At 36.7% G+C, this 25,992-nt stretch overlaps 5 protein-coding genes across 9 annotated transcripts; 3 read left to right on the top strand and 2 right to left on the bottom strand.

Moving 5' to 3' along the window:
- The first annotated feature begins 1,122 nt into the window (after window positions 1-1,122).
- LOC115719426 (methylenetetrahydrofolate reductase (NADH) 2) lies at window positions 1,123-9,997 on the top strand. Of its 4 annotated transcripts, none has more exons than XM_030648474.2 (10): window positions 1,123-1,272; window positions 6,854-7,279; window positions 7,371-7,688; window positions 7,779-7,952; window positions 8,048-8,148; window positions 8,235-8,346; window positions 8,644-8,724; window positions 8,840-9,017; window positions 9,101-9,441; window positions 9,540-9,997. In XM_030648474.2, exons 2-10 carry the CDS (start codon window positions 6,881-6,883, stop codon window positions 9,621-9,623), a joined length of 1,788 nt encoding a protein of 595 aa, XP_030504334.1. In that variant the 5' UTR covers window positions 1,123-1,272; window positions 6,854-6,880; the 3' UTR covers window positions 9,624-9,997. The 4 variants fall into 4 exon arrangements, with proteins under 4 accessions (XP_030504334.1, XP_060965709.1, XP_060965710.1 ...); XM_030648475.2 differs by having other exon boundaries at window positions 1,179-1,265; XM_061109726.1 differs by having other exon boundaries at window positions 9,101-9,997.
- A 714-nt stretch (window positions 9,998-10,711) lies between these two features.
- On the top strand, window positions 10,712-12,890 carry LOC115719429 (uncharacterized). 2 transcript variants are annotated; one of them, XM_030648478.2, is made up of 4 exons: window positions 10,712-11,283; window positions 11,372-11,439; window positions 11,966-12,052; window positions 12,608-12,890. In XM_030648478.2, the coding sequence occupies exons 1-4, from the start codon at window positions 10,770-10,772 to the stop codon at window positions 12,677-12,679; spliced, it is 741 nt and encodes a 246-aa protein (XP_030504338.2). In that variant the 5' UTR covers window positions 10,712-10,769; the 3' UTR covers window positions 12,680-12,890. The 2 variants fall into 2 exon arrangements, with proteins under 2 accessions (XP_030504338.2, XP_060965712.1); XM_061109729.1 differs by lacking the exon at window positions 12,608-12,890 and having other exon boundaries at window positions 10,722-11,283; window positions 11,966-12,460.
- Window positions 12,891-13,105: 215 nt separating this feature from the next.
- On the bottom strand, window positions 13,106-16,719 carry LOC115719427 (alkaline/neutral invertase E, chloroplastic). Its single transcript, XM_030648477.2, has 7 exons — window positions 16,484-16,719; window positions 15,925-16,403; window positions 15,669-15,840; window positions 15,133-15,344; window positions 14,550-15,046; window positions 14,420-14,468; window positions 13,106-13,542 (listed from the first exon to the last, which is right to left on the bottom strand). The coding sequence occupies exons 2-7, from the start codon at window positions 16,351-16,353 to the stop codon at window positions 13,222-13,224; spliced, it is 1,680 nt and encodes a 559-aa protein (XP_030504337.2). The 5' UTR covers window positions 16,354-16,403; window positions 16,484-16,719; the 3' UTR covers window positions 13,106-13,221.
- A 367-nt stretch (window positions 16,720-17,086) lies between these two features.
- Window positions 17,087-21,035, bottom strand: LOC115719134 (histone deacetylase 9). The gene is made up of 14 exons (XM_030648062.2): window positions 20,896-21,035; window positions 20,673-20,785; window positions 20,447-20,564; window positions 20,051-20,125; window positions 19,739-19,958; window positions 19,437-19,500; window positions 18,754-18,846; window positions 18,513-18,621; window positions 18,351-18,400; window positions 18,160-18,250; window positions 17,965-18,038; window positions 17,762-17,860; window positions 17,604-17,670; window positions 17,087-17,512 (listed from the first exon to the last, which is right to left on the bottom strand). The coding sequence occupies exons 1-14, from the start codon at window positions 20,930-20,932 to the stop codon at window positions 17,427-17,429; spliced, it is 1,296 nt and encodes a 431-aa protein (XP_030503922.1). The 5' UTR covers window positions 20,933-21,035; the 3' UTR covers window positions 17,087-17,426.
- Window positions 21,036-21,145: 110 nt separating this feature from the next.
- Window positions 21,146-23,341, top strand: LOC115719135 (uncharacterized). Its single transcript, XM_030648064.2, has 3 exons — window positions 21,146-21,285; window positions 22,844-23,009; window positions 23,102-23,341. Exons 2-3 carry the CDS (start codon window positions 22,845-22,847, stop codon window positions 23,147-23,149), a joined length of 213 nt encoding a protein of 70 aa, XP_030503924.1. The 5' UTR covers window positions 21,146-21,285; window position 22,844; the 3' UTR covers window positions 23,150-23,341.
- Window positions 23,342-25,992: the final 2,651 nt, after the last annotated feature.

Genomic DNA, 25,992 nt, shown 5'->3' with positions numbered 1-25,992 from the left:
GTGGCCAAAGGCTTTCCTTAAAGGAAGATAGTAAGTAAACGACATGTTTATTGCAAGTAAGTGGTAAGCAAGATAAAATAGATGTTGAATAAAGAGTTTGAAATAAGTTGTGACACCAATTGCTCAACAAAGACAAGGAATTGATTACACCAATATTGTAGGAAGTATAATGTCATTATGATCTACCTTAGGCCAATTTTATGCCATGGTATGAGTATGATTAGTAGGTACATGAGTGATCCTGGCCTAGAACATTGAAAAACAGTTAAAGTGGATGCTGGTGTATCTTAATGACACATCCAACTTACAACTCAAACACCAAGGAACCAGAAATTGTGGGGTATGTGGATTCAAACTATGTTGAAGATTTGGATATCAGGAGAATGACTACTCAAATTAGTTGTGGAAGGCTAAGATGCAATTAACAGTGGCTCCCTCTACTACAAAAGCCCATAAAAGAATCAAGTATTTCACAAAAGGACCAATCACATTTCACATTTATATTAGGCTCCATTTCATATCAGATGAGAAGCTAAAACTTGAGAAAGTATTTATAGCTAAAAACCTTTCTCACATGCTCACTAACACTCTACCCAGTTTATTGAGGTGGATAATTATTAATATTGGTGAGCTTTAGCTTCTGTTAATAGGAATTATTTGTATTTCTAATTAAATTAAAAAAAAAAATACTATATATCAGTTTTTCTATGTACCTATATGAGCTCTAATTTACTAATTAAGTATTCATTATTGCATTTATTATTAATAATTAAACATGATGAAACTTCTATATATTTAGAACAAAATGACGTATACCATAAGACGTCACTCTAAAAAATAAATAAATTATGTACCAATCCATTCCATAAACCCAATTTATAGTCTTCTTTTTATACAATAAATATATGTTTTAGAATAATGCATGTTGCTTTTCTTATAATTCATCAGTCCTACCATAATAAATGGAACTAAATTATTTGAAAAATGCTAATTACAACCTCTTACAATAAATAAAATAAATAAGCAAACAAACCTCATAAAATCCCATATACTGTATATTTAACCAAAAATAAAATAAAAATGTTATTATTGATTAAGAACTGTAATTGGGCCGAATGAGGCCCAAATAAAGAAGCCCAACCCAAATTGGTACGTTGTCTACGTCTTCAACTGTAATAATAACAGAGAGATCAGATCAGAGATCGTCTCGTCTTCTTCTTTGGCTGTCGGCAAGCAACTCTCCCCACTCACCTCCCAATTCCAACGTAAAAGGTTTCTCTTTTTTCTGTGTCCATTTCCATTCTATAATCATTTAATCCTAACTTTACCTTTTCATGTATTGTATATATACATAATACATATACAACTCCTAACTTTAACTTTAGCTAATTCTCCTTTGTATAAGATTTCATCTCAGATCTAACAATGAATGAATGAATGAGCAACCAAATCAATACAAGTTTTAGTCTTTCATACATTTGATTTGATTTGGTTTGATTTGATTTGATAGTAGTACAACGAATTCACTGTTAAGTTAACACCTCACATCATAGGGAAACTCCAGTAAGCTTTTATCTGATATCTCACATTCTTAACTTAATCATGTATTGTATAGTATAGCTCTTATCAAGTTTTGAAACCATGTGTAGAGTTTCAGAATATGAAACTTGAGAAACAGAGTAACAAGGAACCAGAGAAAAAAGAAACAGAGTGTATGAAAGGTTAAAACCAGAACTTGTTTTTCTTGACAATTCTTAATGTGTTTATATACAAGAGGAAGAGAGAAAACTAAAACGTAACAGACTTTAGAAAACAGTTACAAAGTTAGTTATAACAGATAACTAACTCAACAAGCTGACTCAACTATACTAACATCCCCCCTCAAACTAAATGGTGTGGACACCATTTTTAGTTTGGATTTTAAGTATAGAAATCTCTCTGTTGATAAAGCCTTGGTCAGAACATCAGCAGCTTGATCCAAAGAAGGGACATATCGAACTGAAATTTGTTTGTCAAGTATTTGGTCTCTGACAAAATGAAGGTCGATCTCGATGTGCTTGGATCGTGCGTGAAATACAGGGTTGGCTGCTAAGGCAGTGGCACTTTGATTGTCCACCCAGATGACTGGAAGCTGATCTATGGACACTTGAAGCTCATACAACAGTGATCGAACCCACTTAAGTTCTGCTGCAGCATTAGCCAATGCTCTAAACTCACTCTCTGTACTAGACCTGGCTACTACTTGTTGTTTCTTAGCCGACCAACTCACTAGATTGTCCCCTAGGAACACTAAGTATCCTCCAGTAGATCGACGATCATCCAAGCAACTCGCCCAATCAGCATCCGAATACACTTGGAGAGTCATAGCAGATGATGGTTTGAGCCAAAGACCATCTTTTATAGTACCTTTCAAATACCTTAGCAGTTTCTTACATGCCTCCCAATGGGTTGATGTAGGAGCATGAAGAAATTGGCTAAGCTTATTGACTATGAAGGCCACATCAGGACGGGTAAGAGACAGATATTGCAGGGCACCTAGGGTGCTTCTGTAAAGTTTGGTGTCTTCAAATGGTTCCCCCTCTGCTAAGGACAATTTAACACTTGTGCTAGTAGGATTAGGACTTGCTTTGGCTCCCTCCATGTGCAATTTCACCAGCAAGTCAGTGATATACTTCGTTTGAGACAGGTACATACCAGAGTGATCTCTATAAACCTCAACTCCTAAAAAATAATGTATAGGACCAAGATCTTTCAAGGAGAAGGATTTATTCAAATCTGAGATAAGTTTGGAGATGAGAGTTGTGTTGGGACCTGTAATTAATATGTCATCGACATATACCAATAAGATCACAATATTAGCTCCTGTCCCATAGACAAACAAAGAACTATCTGCTCTAGAACCTTGAAAACCCCAAGAGACAAGAGTTTGTCTCAATTTATCATTCCAAGCACGTGGGGCCTGCTTAAGACCATATAAAGCTTTTTCCAACTTACACACATGAGTAGGGTGAGTAGAGTCCTCAAATCCTGGAGGTTGGCACATGTATACTGTTTCATTTAATGGACCATTCAAAAAAGCATTACTAACATCAAATTGAGATACATTCCAGTTGTGTGTAACAGCCAAGGATAGCACAGTTCGAACAGTTGTGGGTTTAACCACAGGACTGAATGTCTCCTCAAAGTCTATCCCAGCCTCTTGCAAATAACCCTTGGCAACTAATCTTGACTTATATCTGTTCAAGGACCCATCTTTATTCAACTTCACCCTATGAATCCACTTGCAACCAATGACATTCATGTGAGGCTCATAGGGAACTAGCTTCCATGTTTTTGCCTTTTTCAGAGCACAGATCTCATTACTCATGGCATTGTGCCATTTAGAATCGGCTAAGGCTGCTTTCAAGGACTTTGGTTCAGAGGGTAATAAAGACTCAGGTAAAGGATGTTTAGTAGCTATGTAGGATTTGGGTTTGGAGATGCCATTTTGTAGTCTTGTGCGCATAGGATGGGTTCGGGTAGGGGCAGGCAGGGCTACAGGTGGGTTTACACTTTGTGCTTCTGTAGGAGGAATGGTAATATCTGGTGGTTGAGGAGAGATGTTTTGTTGTATAAAAGATGGTTCAGTGTTTGGTAGAGGGGTATTGTTATTTCTGGTATTGACAGGGACAAGTGCAAGATCAGTAGCTGTATTCGAGGTAGGAGGTACAACTGTTGCAGTGGTTGGTTGAGTGGTTGGGAAAGCAGCAGGTACATGACACGCAGGGTCAATATTAGAAGCATGGTGAGGAGTGTTATAGGGGGTACTAGTACAGGGTTTATTATTAGAAACTGAGAACTGAGCAAAAGGAAAAGCATGGTCTGAAGTTACCTGTACTGGTTGGTGCTTTATAGATGCAGGAAACAATTTTTCATTGAAAACCACATGTCGTGCAATGAATAGCCTTCCTTCAGGATTTTCACAAAGATATCCTTTGTGTGAAGAAGAATATCCAAGGAAAACACATTGTTGAGTTCGAAACTCCATTTTATACCTGTTGTATGGCCTGAGATGTGGATAACAGGCACATCCAAAAGGTTTGATGAAGGTATAGTCAGGTTTTTGTCCCAGTAAAGTCTCCATTGGATTGCTGTAGTTAAGGACAGGTGTTGGCAACCTGTTTATGAGAAATACAGCAGTGTGGAATGCATGCCACCAGTAGCTGAATTCTAAACCAGATTGAGCAAGAATAGTTAACCCCATTTCTGTAATATGCCTGTGTTTACGCTCTGCACGCCCATTTTGCTCACTGGTTTTGGGACATGGATGTTGAAAGTGGATTCCTTGGTCACTCAAGAACCGCGAGAAAGGTCTGTATTCTCCTCCCCAGTCAGCCTGAACTTTCTTGATAGGTAAATTGAACTGTTTCTCTACCATTGCTTGGAATTTGACAAAGATGTCTAAGGACTGAGACTTTTGCACAAGTGGATAAATCCAGGTATATCGACTATAATCATCAATGAAATGAATATAGTAGAGATAACCATCTTTGGATTTGATGTGGGATGGTCCCCATAGGTCTGTATGAATGAGCTCAAGGGGTTGAGTGGCTTTGGAATATGTGCTAGAGAATGGTTGTTTATGGCTCTTGCCAAGTTGACATGCATGGCAAAAGGAAAGGGATTGTGTATTGGCTTTGTGGTTAATATTTGTAAGTATCTTTTGGAGAATAGTGGGAGATGGATGGCCAAGTTTGTGATGCCAAACATTTATGTCAGTAGTGGTATTAGTCTGTAACACAGTGGGAGGATAGGAATGAGATGGAAAATCATTAGCTTTATTGATCTGAGTTGAATTACACATAATGTTGTTGTTTACATTGGGAAACTGTAAAGAACTTGTACAACTCATAGCAGTAGGATAATGACCACTAGACACACCACATTGTTGCCTTTCCTTAGTCGAATTTTGTGAGCATTCTTCTAGCACATAAAGTCCATCTTTAAGAGTCCCCTTGAGCAACACCTTCCCTGTTTGCTTGTCCTTGACAAAGCAACATGATTTGTGGAATTCAAGAAACACAAAATTATCATTAGTTAGTTGAGATACACTAACTAAGTTCTTAGTGATTGCAGGTACATGAAGAACAGATTGTAATGTTAAAGATTGGCTATTAGATGCAGGTAAGGAGGCAAGACCAATATTGGAGATGAGGAGTTTCTTACCGTCACCAACAGCAAGCCCTTCTGATCCTGGGTAGACAGTTGCTGAATCAAGATGGCCAATGTCATTTGTTACATGATTGGTAGCCCCCGTGTCCACAAACCAGCCTGAGTCATCCCCAAAGTCAGGCACAAAAGATGCAGCAAAGGCTTGAGGATCGTAGTCAAATTCATGCTCTGTAAGGAAGGCTTTGGGAGGAGGTTGATTTGGAGGGTTTGTGGATGAACCAGGTTTAGGAGTAACCCAGTTTTTGTCAAAACGATAATGACAAACTGGTGCTGTATGGCCATAACGGAGACACAACTGGCATAAAGGTCGATTTGGGGGATTATGGCTCCTGAAGTTAGATCGGGCACCAGTTTTGGAGAATTGAGGTGGGCGGTAAGCATTGGTTCTTGAACCAGTGAATGCTATGTTGGCTTGAAGCTTCATGGAGTGATCTGTGAGAGAGCTGTGATGTTCCAGGCGACTCTCATGGGAGAGTAATAGTGCCTGAACTTCTTCAAAGGTCAGTGAGTCACTACGAGCAGTGATCCCTGAGACGACAGGATCGTACTCTGGTCCGAGACCATTGAGTAGCTGCAGGATGAGATCTTGATCAAGAATCGGAGAGCCGGCCACTGCAAGAGAGTCGGCAATGGCTTGGACTTTATCAACATAGTCCGATATAGTTTGACCTCCTTTGCGAATCGTTGAGAACTGATTCTTGAGCTGAAGCAGTCTTGCTTTAGATTGACTTGAAAATTTCTGTTCAAGTGCACGCCAGACTGCGTGGGAGGAGGAGAAACACGCCACCGAGGCAAGAACACCTTCGGACATGGACGATCGGAGCCATGACAGGAGCAATTGATCTTTTCTTTTCCACTGATTGTACTCAGGGTTTGGTTCTCCGGTTAAAAGATTTTGCAGAGGAGGAGTACCAGCAAGTAAAATCTCATCCAGATCATGTCCGATCACAGTAGGGATCACCTGAGATTTCCAAGAAAGAAAATTAGTACGATCGAGTTTAACAGTCAAAACAGAGGTTAGAGAGTGAGAGAAGGGATTCCAGTTGGAGTGCAACTGGTTTGGCATTGCAGAGGCAGAAGTTCTGGTGGCCGGAGCAGGATCGGAGGAGGTAGACTCCATTGATGACGCTAGTCAAGGGCGTCTGATACCATGTAGAGTTTCAGAATATGAAACTTGAGAAACAGAGTAACAAGGAACCAGAGAAAAAAGAAACAGAGTGTATGAAAGGTTAAAACCAGAACTTGTTTTTCTTGACAATTCTTAATGTGTTTATATACAAGAGGAAGAGAGAAAACTAAAACGTAACAGACTTTAGAAAACAGTTACAAAGTTAGTTATAACAGATAACTAACTCAACAAGCTGACTCAACTATACTAACACCATGTTATTGTTGTTTGTTACAACCGTGCTTTCTTTGTTGTCAGTTTGGTCAACAAACCCATCTCACTGCATAGTACATACTACATACCAACCGTCTATGAAATCTTTCTTCTAATGTTTTGATGGATTTTTATGTTACCCTTTTTGGTGGATTCTGGTCATTTTTGGTTGGTACCTTCATCTGGTATCAAATGAGAATTCTTTTTCTTTTTTTCTTGATTGATACTTATTTTGGTATTATTTGACTGTACTTGCTATAGCTGATTGGTTTTAATTGAGGGGGAAAGATGAAGGTGATAGACAAGATCCAGGAGCGTAGCAATGACAAGGTGTTGTTCTCCTTCGAGTTCTTCCCACCCAAGACTGAGGAAGGAGTGGACAACCTGTTCGAGAGGATGGAGAGAATGGTTGCCCACGGCCCTTCCTTCTGTGACATTACTTGGGGTGCTGGAGGCTCCACCGCCGATCTTACCCTTGACATTGCCAACCGAATGCAGAACACTGTCTGCGTTGAGAGCATGATGCATCTCACTTGCACCAACATGCCTGTAGACAAGATTGACCATGCCCTCTCCACCATCAAGTCCAATGGTCTTCAGAATGTCCTTGCTCTCCGTGGTGACCCTCCTCACGGCCAGGACAAGTTTGTCCAAATCCAAGGCGGCTTTGCTTGTGCTCTTGATCTCGTATGTCATGTCCCCCATCTATGATTCATGATATCTATCCCCATTGATCTCTATCTATGTAATTCAATCAATCATTATCTCATCTCTCCAGGTTGAGCATATTCGGGCCAAGTATGGTGACTACTTTGGTGTTGCTGTTGCTGGTTATCCAGAGGCTCATCCGGATGCAATTGGCCCTGATGGCGTGGCTTCACTGGAAGCATACCAGAACGATCTTGCTTATTTGAAAAGAAAGATTGATGCAGGAGCTGATTTGATAGTCACTCAGCTATTCTATGACACCGACATTTTCCTGAAATTCGTCAATGACTGTCGCCAAATGGGAATTACTTGTCCCATTGTTCCTGGAATTATGCCCATCAACAACTACAAAGGCTTTATACGCATGACTGGCTTTTGCAAAACAAGGGTATGCTCCTATTGCTAATTGAACTGAAATCATAAGTGCTAACAAGCCAATGCTTATGATGTTTTGGATTTATATGTTCATTCATTATAGATACCATCTGAGGTCACTGCTGCCCTGGAGCCTATTAAGGACAATGATGAAGCTGTGAGAGCGTATGGAATTCACCTTGGAACCGAAATGTGCAAGAAGATTTTAGCCAGTGGCATAAAAACATTGCATCTTTACACTCTTAACATGGAGAAATCAGCATTGGCTATACTAATGGTTATTTCTCAATCCTTATGGTTTTGCACATTGGAATGATTTTGAAATGCCAATGTTTAGATTATTAATAATATCCTAGTATCATATCTTGGCAGAATCTTGGCTTGATTGAGGAACGCAAAATATCCAGGCCCCTTCCTTGGAGACGCCCTGCTAATGTTTTCCGTGTCAAAGAAGATGTCCGCCCGATATTCTGGTAGGCAATTTGTCAAACTTCCCCTTTTGGCTAAGTGCTTAGTTGTCAAATATTGAGACTGTTATCTTTCTCTCCGATAATTATAGGGCAAACCGCCCGAAGAGCTACATATCAAGGACTTCTGGCTGGGAGCAGTACCCACAAGGACGATGGGGGGATTCTCGCAATCCTTCATATGGGGCCCTAACTGATTATCAGGTATGTCACTGAAAATTCCTAGTACCATAAATATCTGTTCTGTTCATTAATAGCCATGCTGACTGTCCAAACTTGCTGCACCTATAGTTTTTTTTTCAAGTTATATGTAGTATCAATTGCTACAAAATTAGCTATTTTACGTAAGGGAGGTCTAGTATGCAACTCTGATTGTGCATTTAATCCCACGAAGCCTGATGGTCATGTCACATATGGGGCTTGTCTAGATGGTTTCTTTAGTTTTTATTTCTGTCTTTTTAATTAGTTAATTTCTGTGTTACATATTCTTTTCCACAACAGTTTATGCGACCACGTTCCCGTGACAAAAAACTTGCAGAAGAATGGAACATCCCTTTGAAGAGTGTAGAAGATATTCATGAGGTGTGTTTGTTGTTTCCCTTAGCAGAATGAATTGCAGCTATTCTTATTTTTATTGCAAGTTAATTTTAACAAATGGTAACATATTATGTCTTGTACTGTATTGTTTACTTATCAGCAATTCAAGAAATTATGTCTTGGAAAGTTGAAAAGCAGTCCTTGGTCAGAATTAGATGGACTTCAGCCTGAGACAAAGATCATAAATGAACAGCTGGTGAAAATTAATGGAAAGGGTTTTCTGACTGTGAATAGCCAACCGGCAATAAACGCTGAAAAATCTGATTCCCCAATAGTTGGTAAGCAAGCAGTTAATAATGTTATCTGGATATCAGTACTTACTCCCATGGCTAACATAACATGAGTTTGTTTGTTCAAATAGGATGGGGTGGGCCAGGAGGATATGTGTATCAGAAGGCATATCTTGAGTTTTTTTGCAGTAAGGATTTGTTGAACGCCCTTGTCGAGAAATGCAGCAGGGGTTTCCCATCACTAACCTACATGGCTGTGAACAAACAAGGACACTGGTTGTCAAATGTTGATGGAACTTGTGTGAATGCTGTAACATGGGGAGTGTTCCCTGGAAAGGAAATTATTCAGCCAACTGTTGTGGATCCTACCAGCTTTGTGGTATGGAAGGATGAGGCCTTTGAGATCTGGTCTAGAGGATGGGCTCGCTTGTACTCTGATGAGGCCGACCCTTCTAGAAAAATTCTCGAAGAGGTTGGTTGGTTCTTTCTTTCCCGCTACACTGTTAAGTTATGTTCTGTTCTGTTCAAGCATGACATGAACTCGATTGTGTTTGTGTTTTGATCTTTCAGGTGGAGAATAGCTATTTCTTGGTCAGCTTGGTTGATAATGATTACATCCATGGTGATCTTTTCGCTGTTTTTAACGAGCTCTGAGATGTGCTGGTGCTCTAGTATTGGAAATGATGCCTTGTTCTTGAGTTTGGTTTATAATTATTCTATTGGATTGTCCTTTGGGAAGATTGTGTAATAATAAATTTTGTAGCATGAGAAGGTGACCCAAGCCAAATTAAATTTCTTTCACTAATTGGGGTCTTACCTTTATTCATTATTGTCAGTGCAATCTTAATATTCTTATATGATTTATGATTCTATACAAAGTCAGTTTTCATTGTACTTTTATGTTTCTTAAGCAAGAAACAAGAAACATACTTTTGATACAAAGTCAGTCATTATGTATTGTAGTCTGATTTTGTTAAGAGTGTGCAACACAATCAACAATGGTAAAACCAAATTCTGCTTTTGTTCTATAACAACTTTGTTGATTGATATATGTTTTTTTTGTGCATTGTTGTTGTAACATAACATCATATTCACAAATTCCCTAAACTTTTTAGTATCTCTTATTGGCATAGTTTAAGTTAAACAGTTGGCTTTTAGGCATTTACAATGAACTAAAATTTAGGAGTAGCAATTCGTATTCATGTGTCGTGTCAAGATTTTAGTTTAAAAACAAATGTGAAATCTAAACTTGACTCATTTATTAATCGTGTCAAAAATTAAAATTTGAACTGTTTATACCTAATCTGATCTTAGCCGTGTCAACTTGAAATTAATTTAAATTTATTTATTACAAACTCAAACTTGTTTATTTCGTGCGAGTTTCGAATCGAATTATCATGTTGGAACCAGATTACCACACTTACTAGTATTCTTGCTTCTAAAATAATGTAATAATTATTATTACTAGAATTTAGGATATAATGTGGGAGGCAAAATGAAATTAAAAAGTGAAAAGATTTGTTGGGATGTGTCCTCCAAAACTTAGGTATTTATGTTTGCACTTTAATAACATCTTTAATTTGATGATGCATAAATTATCAGTTGTCAATCGTTTTAAATGAATACGTGACAGATTACGCTTATTAATAATAATTGGCCAAAGAAAAATCTTCCACTAAAAATAAGTATTTATGTTAGTGGCCCATTTTTGTGGACATATTTTGTTGCTTTGCCAATCCAAATCCATTTATTTATTAAATTTAAATCATCCAAATTTTGGGTCTCTTCAATTCTTCAAAAATGAAGGCATTACATTTCCAATACAGACTGAACCCAACAACAACAACAATAACAACAACTCCACAATTACCATTCTACCCCTCTCTCTCTCCATCTCCATTCCTCCTTCTTCTTCCTCTTCCTACTCATACCCATTTCCCATCTCTCCATTCCAAATCCCAATTCTCATCATCATCATCATCAGCAGGTGCTTCCATGTCCATGGCGGCTTCTACAGAAACAGACACAGACACCAAACCCTTCTCTGTTCTCTTTGTGTGTCTGGGCAACATTTGCCGTAGCCCAGCTGCCGAAGGAGTCTTCACCGATTTGGTCAAGAAAAGGGGTTTGGAATCCAAGTTCAAGATTGACTCAGCCGGCACCATTAATTACCACGAGGGAAGCCAAGCAGACCCCAGAATGAGGGGAACCGCTAAGAGCCGAGGGATTCGCATAACTTCATTGTCAAGACCAATCCGACCCTCTGATTTTGTCGACTTTGATTTGATTCTCGCCATGGATAACCAGAATAAAGGTTGCCTTTTGATTTTATATGATTGTCGTTTCTGGTTATTTATTGTCGTTTTGGACTAAAAAGGAATGAACTTTGTGGTTTTGTGTAGATGATATAATTGAAGCTTTTAATAGGTGGAAGTTTAAAGACCCTTTGCCTGAGGATGCTCATAACAAGGTCTTCTTCTTTTTCTTAACTCAAACTTTGCTCTTTTTTTTTTATGTTAATTGAATTGAATTTAGGAGTGGAAATTCGTGTTTGTGTCGTTTTTAGTATTATAAGTAAATGTCAAATTCAAACCCCGTTTAAATTATGCATAATTTTGATTAATTTCTCAACTCATTAACATATTTTATAATAAGCTTAATATGTTTACATTCTTGTTATAACATATTTTTTATGAATATGTTTGTCTTATTCAACTAAAAAAAAAAAATGTAATTTGTATTGTAATAAATATACTAAATTTAAGAGTGTAGACTCTCGCATAGCTTATTATCGTGTCATTTTTTGAGTTACGCTTGTCAACTCAAAAATAACTCAAACTTATTTGTTTTGTGCAAGTTTCGAGTCTAGTTATCGTGTCTGACCCAGATTGCCACCTCTATTTATTCAAATTTCTTAAATTGAATTGAATGAGGTTATTCTAGCAAAATTTGGAGTTTGGTATTGTTAGTTTAGCAAAATTGGTTGGTGGATGCAGGTTAAGTTAATGTGTTCTTATTGTAAGAGACATGATGAAACAGAAGTTCCAGATCCTTATTATGGTGGACAAGAAGGCTTTGACAAGGTAATTTATTTTGTATTACTATTGAAATCGAACAAAACAAGATTATTGTGTCTAATTCTATTATGTATGTATATATAATATTGATGAGTAGTTAGTTAGATGAGTTTTGGTATTAAGCATTGGTATTGGGCACTTCCAATACCATACCGATACCGATGTAAGGGAGTGAAGAGGAGAAGATTTCGTTTTATGGTAAAAAAGTCATTTCTTCTGATTATTTGGCACGAAGAAAAAGAAGAAAACAGAGGGTATATGTTCTATGTTGTATTTCAAATATTAAGCCTCACAAATAGGATACGAAAACTTTGGATTGTAAGTGATTGGCAGTTTCTTATTATATTACTTATTAAATTAAAATGTATGGAACCTGATATTAATGGTATGCCACTTCACATGTAGTGTTTGACACTGTCCCTTAGCATTTTTTAGACCCTCAAATTCTCTTGACCTTTTTTCTTCTTCTTCTCATTGTTTTTACACTTGTTGTAATTGAATTGATAGAAAAAGCTAAGCTAAGGTATGGAGGATTAAATTTATTTATTTTATTTGTGACAGGTTTTGGATATACTTGAAGATGCTTGTGAATCATTGCTTGATAGCATATTGGCAGAGAACAAAAACATCTAAGCAAGAAAAGAAACAAAACAAAACATAATGTCAATTTTGGTCACTCCTTAGTTTTGGCTTTGTGATCAAATTATTCCTATTCCTATTCTTGCTAATCATATATATTACTTTTAACTCATTTTATTATTATTATCTATTTGCATCATCAATATTCAGGGGATTGTTGTGTTGTATTTTATCTTAATTAGAAAATTAAAATGACCTAATCAAAGTCTCTGCCTACAATACAAATATTGGATGATTTATTCATTGTTTTTCATCATATCCATTTTATTATTTACGTTAAAACAACACTTCACCTCACTTGACATTATTCAAATGTAATACTAACAAAAATTGGAATTTTTTAGCAGAAAGTTTTGTTTTAGCACCAACACCAACAACCCTTGTTTTGATATGTTCCAATGAAATTTTGGGCTATCATGATGAACTCAATCTTGAATTTTCTATAATTTCAACTCTTATGTCTTGGATGCAACTTTACTCAAAATTGTTGAGGCATCTCTCTTCACTATAAAACCTCATTAAACACACATGCACTTTCATACAACAAAGCTATGTTTGTTCAATGCACGCCTTTTCCTCGGATTAGCGCTGATCATGTAAGAGAACGCATTCACGAGCTCCAAATCTTCTTCATTCACAAGTATGTTTGCTGCACTTGGATCGGCAAGAAGGAGCTTTGCCACAAGATATCCAGCGATCGACCAAGTTTGAAATAGGCGTGCCTGCTTTCCAACAAATCGCGCTTGCTTGGTGTCATAATATTCAGGCCACTTGTCACTAGCAATACGTTTTTCAGCGACCTTAATGGCTTTTCTGGCAATTTCAAGTCTATTCATCTTTATAGATGCCACAGTAAGCTGAGTCAATCCAAAATAATAGTATCTATTAGTTTCATGAGAAGATAACAAATAGAGAACTTGGTGATGAGAATTTATTAAGTTTATGATTAGAAAATCTACAATCAAACCAATATCAAGATGGTTAGAAACCTTATTCAAATTTCTCTTTTGCTTTATAAGTGAAAAGTCTTTATTTGTTTGAAGAACTAGATGAAGGTTAAGAGCCTGAATCTTAAAAGGTGTTTAACTTCACAATTTAAAAATTGTTTTCACTTTTTAAAAAAAGAAAATTACATTTTAAAAACCAATAGGGTATTCGACCAAATTTTTTTAAAAGCATTTTTCAAAAAATCTGAGTTAGAAAAAATAAAAAATCAAAAAATAGTTTTTTATTTCAAAAATAATTTTTATCCTTTTGTTTAATGTATATTTTTTTTTATATATTTTCTCTCACATATCCGGGTTTGGAATGCGGACCCCGACCTCAGCCTCAGACCCCAGACCCGAAGTCCGAGTCGAACCCCTGCCTTGGCCTTGAACTCGAACTCCTGCCTTGGACTCAGCCTCGAACCCAGACCGTGCCTTGGTCTGGGGCTTGGTCTGGGGCCAGGGTCTGAGGTCGAAGTCCAAAATTCGTGTTGTGGTTGTGGTGAGGGTGAGTTCGTGTTAAAGTGTGGAATATTGAAGATTTTTTACTAGAGTTTTTGAAAAAATTAGCCAAACACGTCTTGTATTTTAAAAACTACTGTTCTCAATTCTAAAAAAGACAATTTTAAAAACAAAAAACCACTTTTAAATTTTTCAGTTAGCTTAACTACTTGAAAATCTTAGAGAACTCTAACAAAAGATATATGAGGTACTTCAATCATCATCATCATCTCAAGTTAGTTTTTACCTGCCAAAGTAATGTTGGCCAAGAACCTCCATTGTGGTAAGACCAAGGGCTGCAACAAAAAACCAAGTTAGAGCATGAAGAATTGACAAGGGCGGATCGGTTGTAGCGAAGAGAGACAATGCGCACGTACGTGTTCTTGGGATCGCTTCCTGTTATGATTCGCCATTCCTGTCCTTCAAGAGCAGGATAACATATCTTGAGAGGCATGTCTGCAACTAGTTCACACCATTTTGATTCAATGAGATCCAATATGGCATTTGATTGATCAAGTGTTGCAATACTACTCACAATAGACCATAAGTTTCCAAGAGAAAAGAAACGAAAGTCCATGTGAGCCGGCTGCAGGTTTCCGATGAAATAGCCTCCTTTACTCGGCATAAACTCCACCAACCAGGAGGGAATCTGATCAGGATAGATGTTGAACTTGTTGACAGCCTCATAGGAATACTCCTCTGTATTGTATCTGTAGATTTCATTCAGTTTCCTCAAATCAATCCAATAGTATTCTCTGATATGGAACGATAGAGCAACTAGACGGTTGTTAAGAGCCTCTAAGAGGTCAGCTGATGATGCATCCTCTTGTGTAAGCATTTCCCGAGCACCCAACAAAGCCGAGTAAAACAATGCCTGTACAGCGCAGACATGCCAATTAATTTTAAGATGAAACCTCATACATCTTACCATACACTGCATAAAGCAGTTAAGTTAGTTACCTGAATCTCCAAAGGGTGGCCGTGAATTCCCATACGACGATCTATCATGCAAGAGCCGTCCGTGACCAACAATGTCGGGAACATATCGAAACCATCAGCAAGACACAGCTTCAAAATCATTTTTATTCCTGTTTGGACATCAACTCTCTCTTGCACTGACAGGTCCCCAGAGCTTTTTCCATATGCTCTTAGTAGTATAATCCACCACAATCCTAAATTGTAACCGAAAGATCATTCTCAACTGTGTTTGTGCTTGTACTCTATTATAGTGTTTGGGGGTGTTGAATTAGAATTTTTAAAAGCGAAAGAAGTATGATGTTGATGGTTGAAATTGACACAACCTTACAGAAAATGTTCGACATTTTAAGTATGATTTGAAATTGGAGGTTTGTATGATGTACATGAAAGGAAACTTGATTCCCGCCCGAGATTATAAAGAAAGACCGTTAACTAAGAGTGTTGAGGGCAACAATGTCTCCCATTCCCATCATATATTTTCTGCCATTATTTGTGACGAAGTTGAACTACTTACTTACCGGAATCAACTGGGGCGACACGACCGATTGCAGCTTCCCCAAAGTCGGGATCTAACACATCTTCAGTTGCATAATCATCACCTTCCAATTCTAGTGGAACAGTCCTGACTTTGAAACTTGCAGGCATGAGGCCTTGACCAGGACTGTGACAATCCATAGTTTTCTCCCAGCTCTAATAAAACACAAACAAACAATAATCAAAACTCAAACAAAGAAATGGCAATTATTAATGTTGTTGGTATGAGTTGAGTTGTACCTGTAATTGAAGGGTGTGAAGTATGAAGTTCTTGACAATATCATAGTCTCCTTTCAAAAGAAAAGCTATTGCAGAAGGTATGAAATCACGAATGAAGATGTGATCATAGTTGAGAAGAGTTGTTGTGGTGTTGGGATCATTAGCAGCAGCAATTGTACCAATGGGATTGTTACAGTAATATACAATGGATTCCTTTAGTAAATTCCAAGCTTCATCCTCAATCATCAAACTAACTTTATTCTCTCTTATTTTTCTATCACATTTACAACTCAACCTATTACTATTATTGCTATACCAATCACTAGTCTGAAGGCCTTGACGATGATGATGGTGATGGAATATCAATCCTCTTGGATTGAGAGTAGATTTAACATAAAAGGGTCTATTGTTAAAGAGAGGATAAGCCTTAGATAGAAGAGTTTCTGCCATTGTCCTTTGCTTTGTCCAAACCAAAGATTGGTTTTTTTCCAATTAGTTATCTAAACAAAAGAATGTTAAGACACATCAAACATCAACACAATAAATATATAATTGCAAAGAAACATTAAGAGGTAGGTACCTGAGATGAGATGAGATGAGATTCATTTCATATTATTTTATCCATGGAAAAGGAAAAAGATAAAGATGGAAATGGAAATAGTATAGTACAAAAAGGAAAATGATCCTATTCTTATCCATATTATTACTATTATGAATTATGAGATTACAGAAATCCAATTAGGCAGTTTTAGATGGCAGTGTCCTATTGATTCAATTCAATTCAATTCAATTCATTATATATCATATCATATTTTCTTTTCTCGCTTTCCAAACGACTTTGCTATTTGTAGCCCTTGACTTGGTCACGTTTCTAACCTTATAATTATACATCACCCCAACGACGTCGTTTCACATTTTATTTAATTCATCAAAATTAATGAATTAATTTCAACATTAATATAATTTGGATTAACAAAAAGGATGAGATGAGATTGTTGGTTCAAACAACTCACTACAAAACATATGTACCAAAATCAAATCACTGCATAATATATTTTGTCAACCAAAACCAATTGACACCTTTTAAACTAAAAATGAAAACCAACCATAGATAATTTGAGTGTGTGTGTGTACATACATGTTACATGTTGTTCTTTATAAAAATATGCTGGACATCATCAAATGATCCAAGTAATTGAGACATTAAAAAAAATTAAGAAAATGAAACAATTTTAACAACATTACAAAACATACACATAATAGAAAAATCAAGATGATAGTCCTTGCCTCTCTCTCTCTCTCTCTCTCTCTCTCTCTCTCTCTCTCTCTCTCTCTAACTAGTACATTGAAGACAAAATTACATATATGATAAACCTCAGCTCTACCAATTCAGTTTTTACAGTTATAGGGCAAGACAAAATATGAATAACAACTATCATTTTGTTTTGTGCACACATGTCCTATCCATTCCAATCCCACCCTAAAGTCCTACACTACTACTACAATTCAATAAAAGGAAAGCTTTACACATCTTCAGTGTTCTGATCATGATCATTGTCTCCTTCATAATACTCGTCCTCCCGCTGGATTTGCTTGTCCCGGGTTTGTTCTGATAACAAGTCATTTTCACCATGTTAGTACAAAAGTGTGTGTGTGTTGCTGTGATTTTTTGAATTTTTTATTTATTTATTTTCACTTACGATCCACTCGCTCGTCTGGGTTCTGCTCATCTTCATCAAAATCAGGGATATAGAAGTCCGGAGGAACCTGCAAAATTTATCATGATGAACCATCTTACTAAAGCTTGCGCGAAGAATTTATCGACCATGAACCATCTTAGTTGCTACTCAATGCTTACCTCTTGCATTTGTACACTAGGAGCATGTTGAATGTGACGAAGATTCTCCAACACCTGCACTTTGATTGTACTAAGATACGATTTCGTGTTTGCATTATCCTGCCCGCAAAAGAAAAATAAATATAGTAAGGACAGTATCTCTATGTAATGTACCAGAAAAAATATAACAACCTCAATAACATAGAAGTTCTGAAGTGACATACTATTATATGCCCATGTGGAATCTTCAATGAATATTCTGGCCCAAAATATTCAATGTAATCGTTGTCGGGGATCTCTGCAAAAAGATAAAATTATACCAAAAAGAAAAGAAAAAACTTTTATAAATTGAATAGAGCAGAACCCAACATTTTTTCTCCTATCAAAAAGTAAAAAGAGAAAAAAGAAACTTGACATACCGTTTGGAAGCTCTGTGTCTAGAAGAACTCCAGTTTCAACAGTCCAACACCGAGCAACATTCTCTTTTGTGTATCCGCCACCTCCAGTAACCTGCACAGATACCATATTCTTGTGAGCCGTGAGCCAAATGATGGCAATGACAACTACTGACCCACCCAGTCTACAATAACAAAGAATAGGCACCACATACCAGTAAGGGCAAGTTGAATTTCTTCACAAACTTAACACACTCAGCATGACCTGTAAGAAGCATCAAGAGACATCACTTAATATCGTTCCAACATGCAAACTGCACAGAAACTTAAAAATAATAAAATCGGAGAAGAAAGTTTTGTCAAGAAATGATATTCACCATCAATGGAAAGATTGAAGCAGCCTAAGCGATCTCCAGCTAGTGAATCTGCTCCACACTGGAGGACTATGACACCTGGTCGATACGTTTCAACAACCTTGGAAATAATCTACAAAATTGGAATTTCGGAAAATATATACATATAAAAGCAAACAATTAGGCTTATTGTAGTTGACATCACACACAAACAACAATATACATCAACAGTAATCTTGCGCTTAGGTGATTCGAACAGACTTACAGTTTTGAAAAGACGAGTGAAGCTATTGTCATCTATTCCATCCTTGAGTGGAACATTAATGGCATAAAACTTGCCTTCCCTCTCTCCTGAATCCTTTTAAGAAGCAAAGAACAAGTTTCCACGACATCACTTGGATATTTCAATAACAATGGAAAGGGAAGTTATCTAGACATAACCTGGACAAAGCCAGCTATCAGCAGTACAAAGGATAAGAGTTCATCTTTGGTTACAAAAAGAATAGTGAAACTACAATAACTACATCCAAAGATTCCAGTAAATAAGAAAAAGCAAAATTGCTGAAATATTTGGATTTAAAGATCCATAAAGCTACCCCAAAACAGGTGCACCAATTCTCTTTTAACGACCTGAAAAGTCTGGTTATTCTTTTAAGCCAAAGTTTTCAACATAGAGCTAGTTTTGAAGATTGGTCATAATAGGAAACGATTCTAATTGATGAGTAACAACATAGATTTCCAAGAAAGACATAACTGCATGTTTTATCTGTCGAGGTAGTATATATATAAGAGCAATTTTGTTTTAGAAATAGAATATATATGATATCCTTCATTGCAGACTACCTTAGCAATATAAATACATGACATATTAGAATGAAGTTACAAGTGTTTATCTACTGCAATAATAATGATAACAAGGCTAAAAATATAAAAGAAACTTTAATTCACCTTGACATCACCGGTTCCAGGAAAAAACTTGTCTCCAAACTTGTGAAAACTAACAGTCATCACCCTGCCATGTTAAACTATGAAGATTCGATTAGAGTCCCAAGCCAGTGTAACAGCTACAATAAAAAATTTGATTCCCTACAAGTTCACTGGTATTAAAATTTGCACATACTAAAGCCTAATACTCTTATTCAGCTGAGTGTGAGCTGATTGAAATTTTTACTTTACGATCAACACCATTGCTTCTATCGCCCTTATTGTCCAACTTCTAAACATGGATATTAAATTCAAAGAATACCTACCTATCAGTGAAATAAAAGGCTTCTTCAACACCATCACCGTGATGCACATCGATATCAATATACAAAACACGAGCATGATGTTTTAAAAGCTCCAAGATTCCCAAGACCAGGTCATTTATATAGCAAAACCCAGATGCTTCGCACTTCTTGGCATGGTGTAGGCCACCGGCCCAATTTATAGCAATGTCACAAAGTTGGTTGTTCAACCTGCGAGCAGCATCTGCTTGCAAAAATGTTATTAACTTCAAAGGAGAAAACAGCTGAAACAAACACTAGCAACAAACAAAGACCAGTCCAGCATAATCTACTTACCTATTGTTCCACCAGCATAAATTTGACAGAACTCAAATAAATTTTCAAAGACTGGACAATCTTCTCCAAGATTATCTACCAAAAGAGAACAATAAATTAATTAGAATAGTTAGAGAGAAAAATCACAGCATTTAAAATGAATAGAGTTGGCTCAAATCATGGTCAAATTTATCCAAAAGAGTAACATGAAATCAAAATTTGCTTTCTGATTGTGAACACATAAAAGTGAGATTGGAATATGATAATAAGTTCATAAAGAGAGACATCTACATACGTACATAGTGAACAAGCAAGTAATCAATAGATATCATATCACTAAGATTGTAACTATATCATATGATATCAGTAAAGAAAAACACTTCAGTTGGGAGTTGAGGGTAGTGTGATTGTACATACATTTGACTAGTTCATTTGAGAATAGACGCTGGGTGTCGGGGGTGATACGGTGAAGGAAATCAACATAATCCGCTGTATGGAATTGAGCAAGCTCAACTGGATATGCCTTGTGAGGCCGCTGCATCATCATCATCATCATACATACATACATACATACATACATACATACATACATAGAAGAAAAAAAGAAAAGAAAAGAAAAAAGGAAAGAAATTGCAGTGCATACATAGATTTCCATCTTCTTGTGAAGATCATAGGAGAGAACCAGGTGATGAGTCATACACAACCGATGAGGTTTCATCGGATGGTTCGGCCCAAAGTAAACACTTCCCACATCTCCTGCAACAATCAAACAATCAATCAATCAATCTCCATTAAAACAAAACTGAAAAGAAATTGAAAACCTTTTCTTTGTTTTCAAGAAAATGAAGAAGAAAGCAAACACCAACCATCATAGAAGTAAGAGATTCTGTCCTTGGATTTCATCCTTGCTTTCTTTCTTTCTTGCTTTGCTTATACAAAACAAACAAACAAACAAACAAAGAAAGAAAGAAGACGAAGATGAAACCAGACCAGACTCACCCAATCGGGTCAACCCTAACCCGAACCCGGATCCGAACCGATTAATGTACACAGACGGACTTATATCCTTTTTGGGCCAGCCCAGCCCAGCCCAATCGCATCTTCAATTCTTCTTCATATTCCAATTTTCTCTCTCTCTCTCTCTCTCTCTCTCTCTATACTCTTACGATCTCTCCCTTTGTCTCTCTCAAATATTCTTTTCTTCTGCGATTTCACTCAAGGAGGTCGCCGCCGACGCCGTATTCCGCCCAGTACAGGTAATTTCCAGATGTCCTTTCCTTTCTCTGCTTCTGTTTTTTCTTTTTATTAATGGATTTGTGTTACTGTGATGTGGACTGGGAATAAGATGAGGTCAATCTCTTACACTCGTCTCAACAACAAGCATGTCTTTTTTCTTTTTCTTTTTCCTTATTATTTCTATCTTTTTAATGTATTCTTCCAATTATTTTGAATTTGACTTATGAGTTCTGATTTCAATTTTTTTAATTTTAATTTCAAAATAAGCAGATTAATCTATAATTTTATTAGTAAAATTAGGGCTTTTTTTGGCATCGAATTCTGAAATTTAAGTTTTTTTATTCTTTGTTTGATCATTGGTTGTTGTATAAATGGTATTTCATTCATGTATATTGCACGTAATTTATTCATTGTTTTGATTATATTCTGTCATCAAAACATTATTCATTGTTATGATTTTGATTTGTAGTGATTTTAGGCATATTTATTGTATTTTCATATGAATTTTATATGCATATGTGCCCGCCATTCGTTTGTTCTAATGAAGATTGTACTTTCTCTTTTTAATAAATTTTATCTACATAATGCTTCTTTGTATTTCTTTTTGTTTATTGACAATATTTTGGCATCACAATATTATCCATTGAAATGAAGTCCAAAGAAATACAAGAATAGAAATATCTATGGGGAAATTCAAGAATCCCTTTATATTTAGCCCACACTAGTTAGTTATATACTCAAAAGAACTATCATATAAGCTTGCCCCCTCCGCTGTCCTCTCTAACTAGAGTCCCTAACACATGTCCTAACAGCCAGCTAATTCTCATTCCCAACACTGCACAGCTAACACTACATTGCTAACATTTTATTAGATTCATTTCTGGTTGTTTCCTTTGCCCCTAACTCATGACTTTGTCAATGAACTAAATTACCCATACGGACATTGGATAAGTAGGTAATAAAATCTATTTTGCGAGATATGGGATGGGTTGTTTGATGTTGTTTGGATCTAGTGATTACAAGTATGGTTATGCATATGTGATTTCACCATTAAATCAGGCTATTTCTTCAGTCTGTTTGATCTGAAACTTCATTCATGTTCTATGTGTGTTTTAGCTTGGACAATGATTCTTAATGCTCTATCATTAAATTTATTAGGACAGTTAGGATTAATAATTCTACTTTCTACTTATTGATGCTCAATTCATTTTTCTTAAATCGTCGGTTTTGCAAGAAGCCAAGAAGTCACACATTCATGTGCTGTCCCTAAGTGGAGGTTCAGTGTTGCTTGATGTGTTTGTTTGAGAATTTTGATTGTAAAGCTGTGTGATTTGGTCATTGGTGCTAATAAATATGGATCTCAGTAAACAATGTTATTGTTATTAAATATCATCCAGTCATAGCTTCAGAACAATGTTTTTGTGCCGAAGTTGAACTTGGGCAGGATATTCCTAGTAATAGAGTCACCATGATTGAAGTGAGGCTAGTCTTTACGTGCTTGGTTAACAGTTACCGTCAGAGTTTTCTTCTTTGAGCTACTGTTTTATGATTGAATTACATGGTCATACTGTGTCACAGGATGGCAGAAATCACCGAACAACCTTTCAGACCACGTGAGAAGCTGATTGAGAAGCAAAAGTACTTCCAAAACGTCCACAAGTACACACACCTTAAGGGACCAATGGATAAGATCACCTCTGTGGCAATTCCTCTTGCTTTGGCAGGCACCTCGTTGTATCTTATCGTAAGTTCTTAATTATGATTTTGAATTAGGATGGTTTGTTATTGTGGACTACAATTAAGTGTAAGGAATGAATGTGTGCGTGTGTGTTTCAGGGTCGGGGGATCTACAACATGTCACATGGGATTGGAAAGAAGGAATGAAGCGGAGTTCGAGGCTGAGAATTTACGTTTGAAAAATTGGTTAGCTACATCCAGCTGGTTGGAATGTGAGACTGGAGTTGTTTTTTGACTTCTTGACTTGTTTTTGTTTGTTAATAATTTGCTGAAAGAGCATAATCCTATCCTATCATTTGGTGTCAATGGAAATTGAATGTGGATGTTAATTTGTGTTTACCTTATAATTCTTGTTCTACAATTACAGTTAGTCATCTAAGCAAATAATGTCAGATATTCATATGAAAGAGTTTAATTGCAAAAAAACATACTGTTTTTGTACGAGGAAACAGAACAACTAAAACTTAGCGTTTTAAGGAGATAGAATAGAAGAGAAGAGAAGAGAAGAGGTAAGTCCACTCATGCCTCTTCTATACAAATTTTATGGTAAAGTAAATAAAGGAAGTTTGAGTTATGGATGGTTAGTGTATTTTCATTCTATCACAACTCACCCCTCTCTCCTCTCTGTTCAATTTGGATTAAACTCCGCCACCTTCACTGCCAGTTCTGAGCCGCTCCCACCTCTTAGAACTTTAAAATCGATTTTTCTTTTTATGATTGAATGTTTAAGATTTGAAACTCTAAAATCTATAAAATAAATCATTTTTTTCTTAATAATGTTCTATCTAAAAATACCTAAACTTGAGTAGATAGTGCTCAATGGAACTTGGTATGGTTCGTGCTCAAATGTAACTCTTGTAATAGACTTAATTTTTCACTCGTGTATCCGTGATTTCCTTTTTGAATTTGAGTATTTTTTTGTTTTCTTTTTCATAATCTACATTTGATAAACGTAATGTATACCTTAAAAAATACCAAAATTCACAACTATACTCTATTTTTTCAAGGCAGGACAGTGTTATTAGAGGTAACTACATAATTTGATATGCAATTACACTAAATAAAAGTTCGTACCGTTATTTTCAAGAAGTTAAAGGGGAGTGGAGTACTTAGATGGATTCTGATTTGTGGAAGATCTTGTGGAAAATAAAAGTACCCCTTAAGGTTCTGCATTTCGCTTGGAAGGCCATATCAGGTTGTTTGCCTACTCGATCCCAACTCATAATCAAACATGTTCCTGTTGAATCTTCTTGTGTCTTTTGCAATACTGAGGATGAAACAATTTATCATGTGTTGGTTAAATGTCCTTTCGCTCAATCCTGCTGGAATATGTCTGGTGTGGGACAGTTTTCTTCTGCTGCAACTTTTTTGGACTGGTTTAAAGAGTTTTTGATGAGGGGGAGATCGAGCATGTTGGATGAGCTTTTAATGGTTGGTTGGAGTATTTGGAAAGCTCGAAATGAGCTTCTGTGGAAGGACCGTGCGACTGCTGCTGCTGAAGTGATTAAGTTAGCAAGAATTTCACTCTTCAGCTGGACATCTGCTCAACAAAATCGCCTGGAACCATTACTGTTTGACTCTAACACATTGGGCAGCAGTGATTTTTATATAAAGCCTACTGCTGGAATGATAAAAATCAATGTGGATAGTGCTATATTTGAAGATATCACTCAGTTTGGAACGGGTCTGATTGCTCGGGACTGCCAGGGGAAGATTATCGAAGCTTTCTCTACTTTGCATACTGGTGTGTGCCAACCTGCTATGGCTGAGGTAATGAGCGTCAAAGAGGCACTCAGCTGGCTTAAAAGAAAGAATCTATCCAATGGGTTAATTGAGATGGATTGTATTGTTGTTGTTCAGGCTATCTATAGCTCAATTGCACTCCCTTCTATTTTTGGCCTGATTGTTCAAGAGTGCCAATTGATTTTATCTTCCCTTAATAATGTTTCGATTTCGCATGTTAAACGATCTGCTAACAAAGCCGCACATTGCATTACTCGTGGCGCTTGTTATTGGTCTGATCGTCTTTTTACTGAGAGCAATATTCCTCCTGCTCTTCAGTCAATTGTAATAGCGGATGTGGCTATTTAATGAATTATCCTTGGGAAATTTGAAATTATATGCATATTAGAGACTAAAATTGGTATCCTAATCTAAAACTATACATAATTTGTAAAATGGGATAACTTTTACTTAAACCCAATTTTACCCCCTCATTTCTAAACTCTCTCTCTCTCTCTCTCTCTCTCTCTCTCTCTCTCTCTCTCTCTCTCTCTCTCTCTCTCTCTCTCTCTCTCTCTCTCTCTCTAGCGTTTGAAATCGCACCATCCACGATTCCCCACTCGAATGAAGAACCCACCGAACCCACCACCCCACGGAGGGAACCCATCCACAGAGCACGCGACGAGCCTGTCCCCTTTCGGTTTTTTAATTTTTTTTTTCTTATTGATTATGGTGAAAATGTTGTTAGTTGATAGATTTAGGTTGGATATGTGCATTCTTGATTAGATCTAGGGTTAGATGGAGTAGATCTAGGGTCTGTGATCTTTCTGGGCAAGAAAATCCGATTTTCTGGTTTGATATGAGCTTGAAGATGAAGGCCCGATGGTCCGATGCATGGCCCGATGTAGGGCCCGATGGTTGGCCCGATGGTCAGATGCCCACTTTATTTTTTTTTTTAATTTTTTTTCATTTTATAGGACTGGCCCGATGGACCCGATGGTCAAATGACTGGCCCGATGTAGGGCCCGATGCCCACTTTAATTTTTTTTTTTTTATAACAAAGAGAGAAGAAGAGAATGGGGAGGCAGTGATGTAAATAGGGGTATTTTAGAGATATTCTAAAATGTGTCATATCCCACAAATATTAAATGTTATGTGTTTAGAAAAAAAATATTAGGTATATGTAAGTATAGAAAATCAAATTTCCCTTATCATTTTCTTCAAAAACATAATAATAATAATAATAATTGAGTGGTTATAGAAATTGA

The sequence above is a fragment of the Cannabis sativa genome, chromosome 2 (assembly GCF_029168945.1).
Source record: "Cannabis sativa cultivar Pink pepper isolate KNU-18-1 chromosome 2, ASM2916894v1, whole genome shotgun sequence".
Lineage (NCBI taxonomy): Eukaryota > Viridiplantae > Streptophyta > Magnoliopsida > Rosales > Cannabaceae > Cannabis > Cannabis sativa.
Note: the sequence above shows the minus strand (reverse complement) of the source record. Positions and strands in the feature narration are given on the sequence as shown.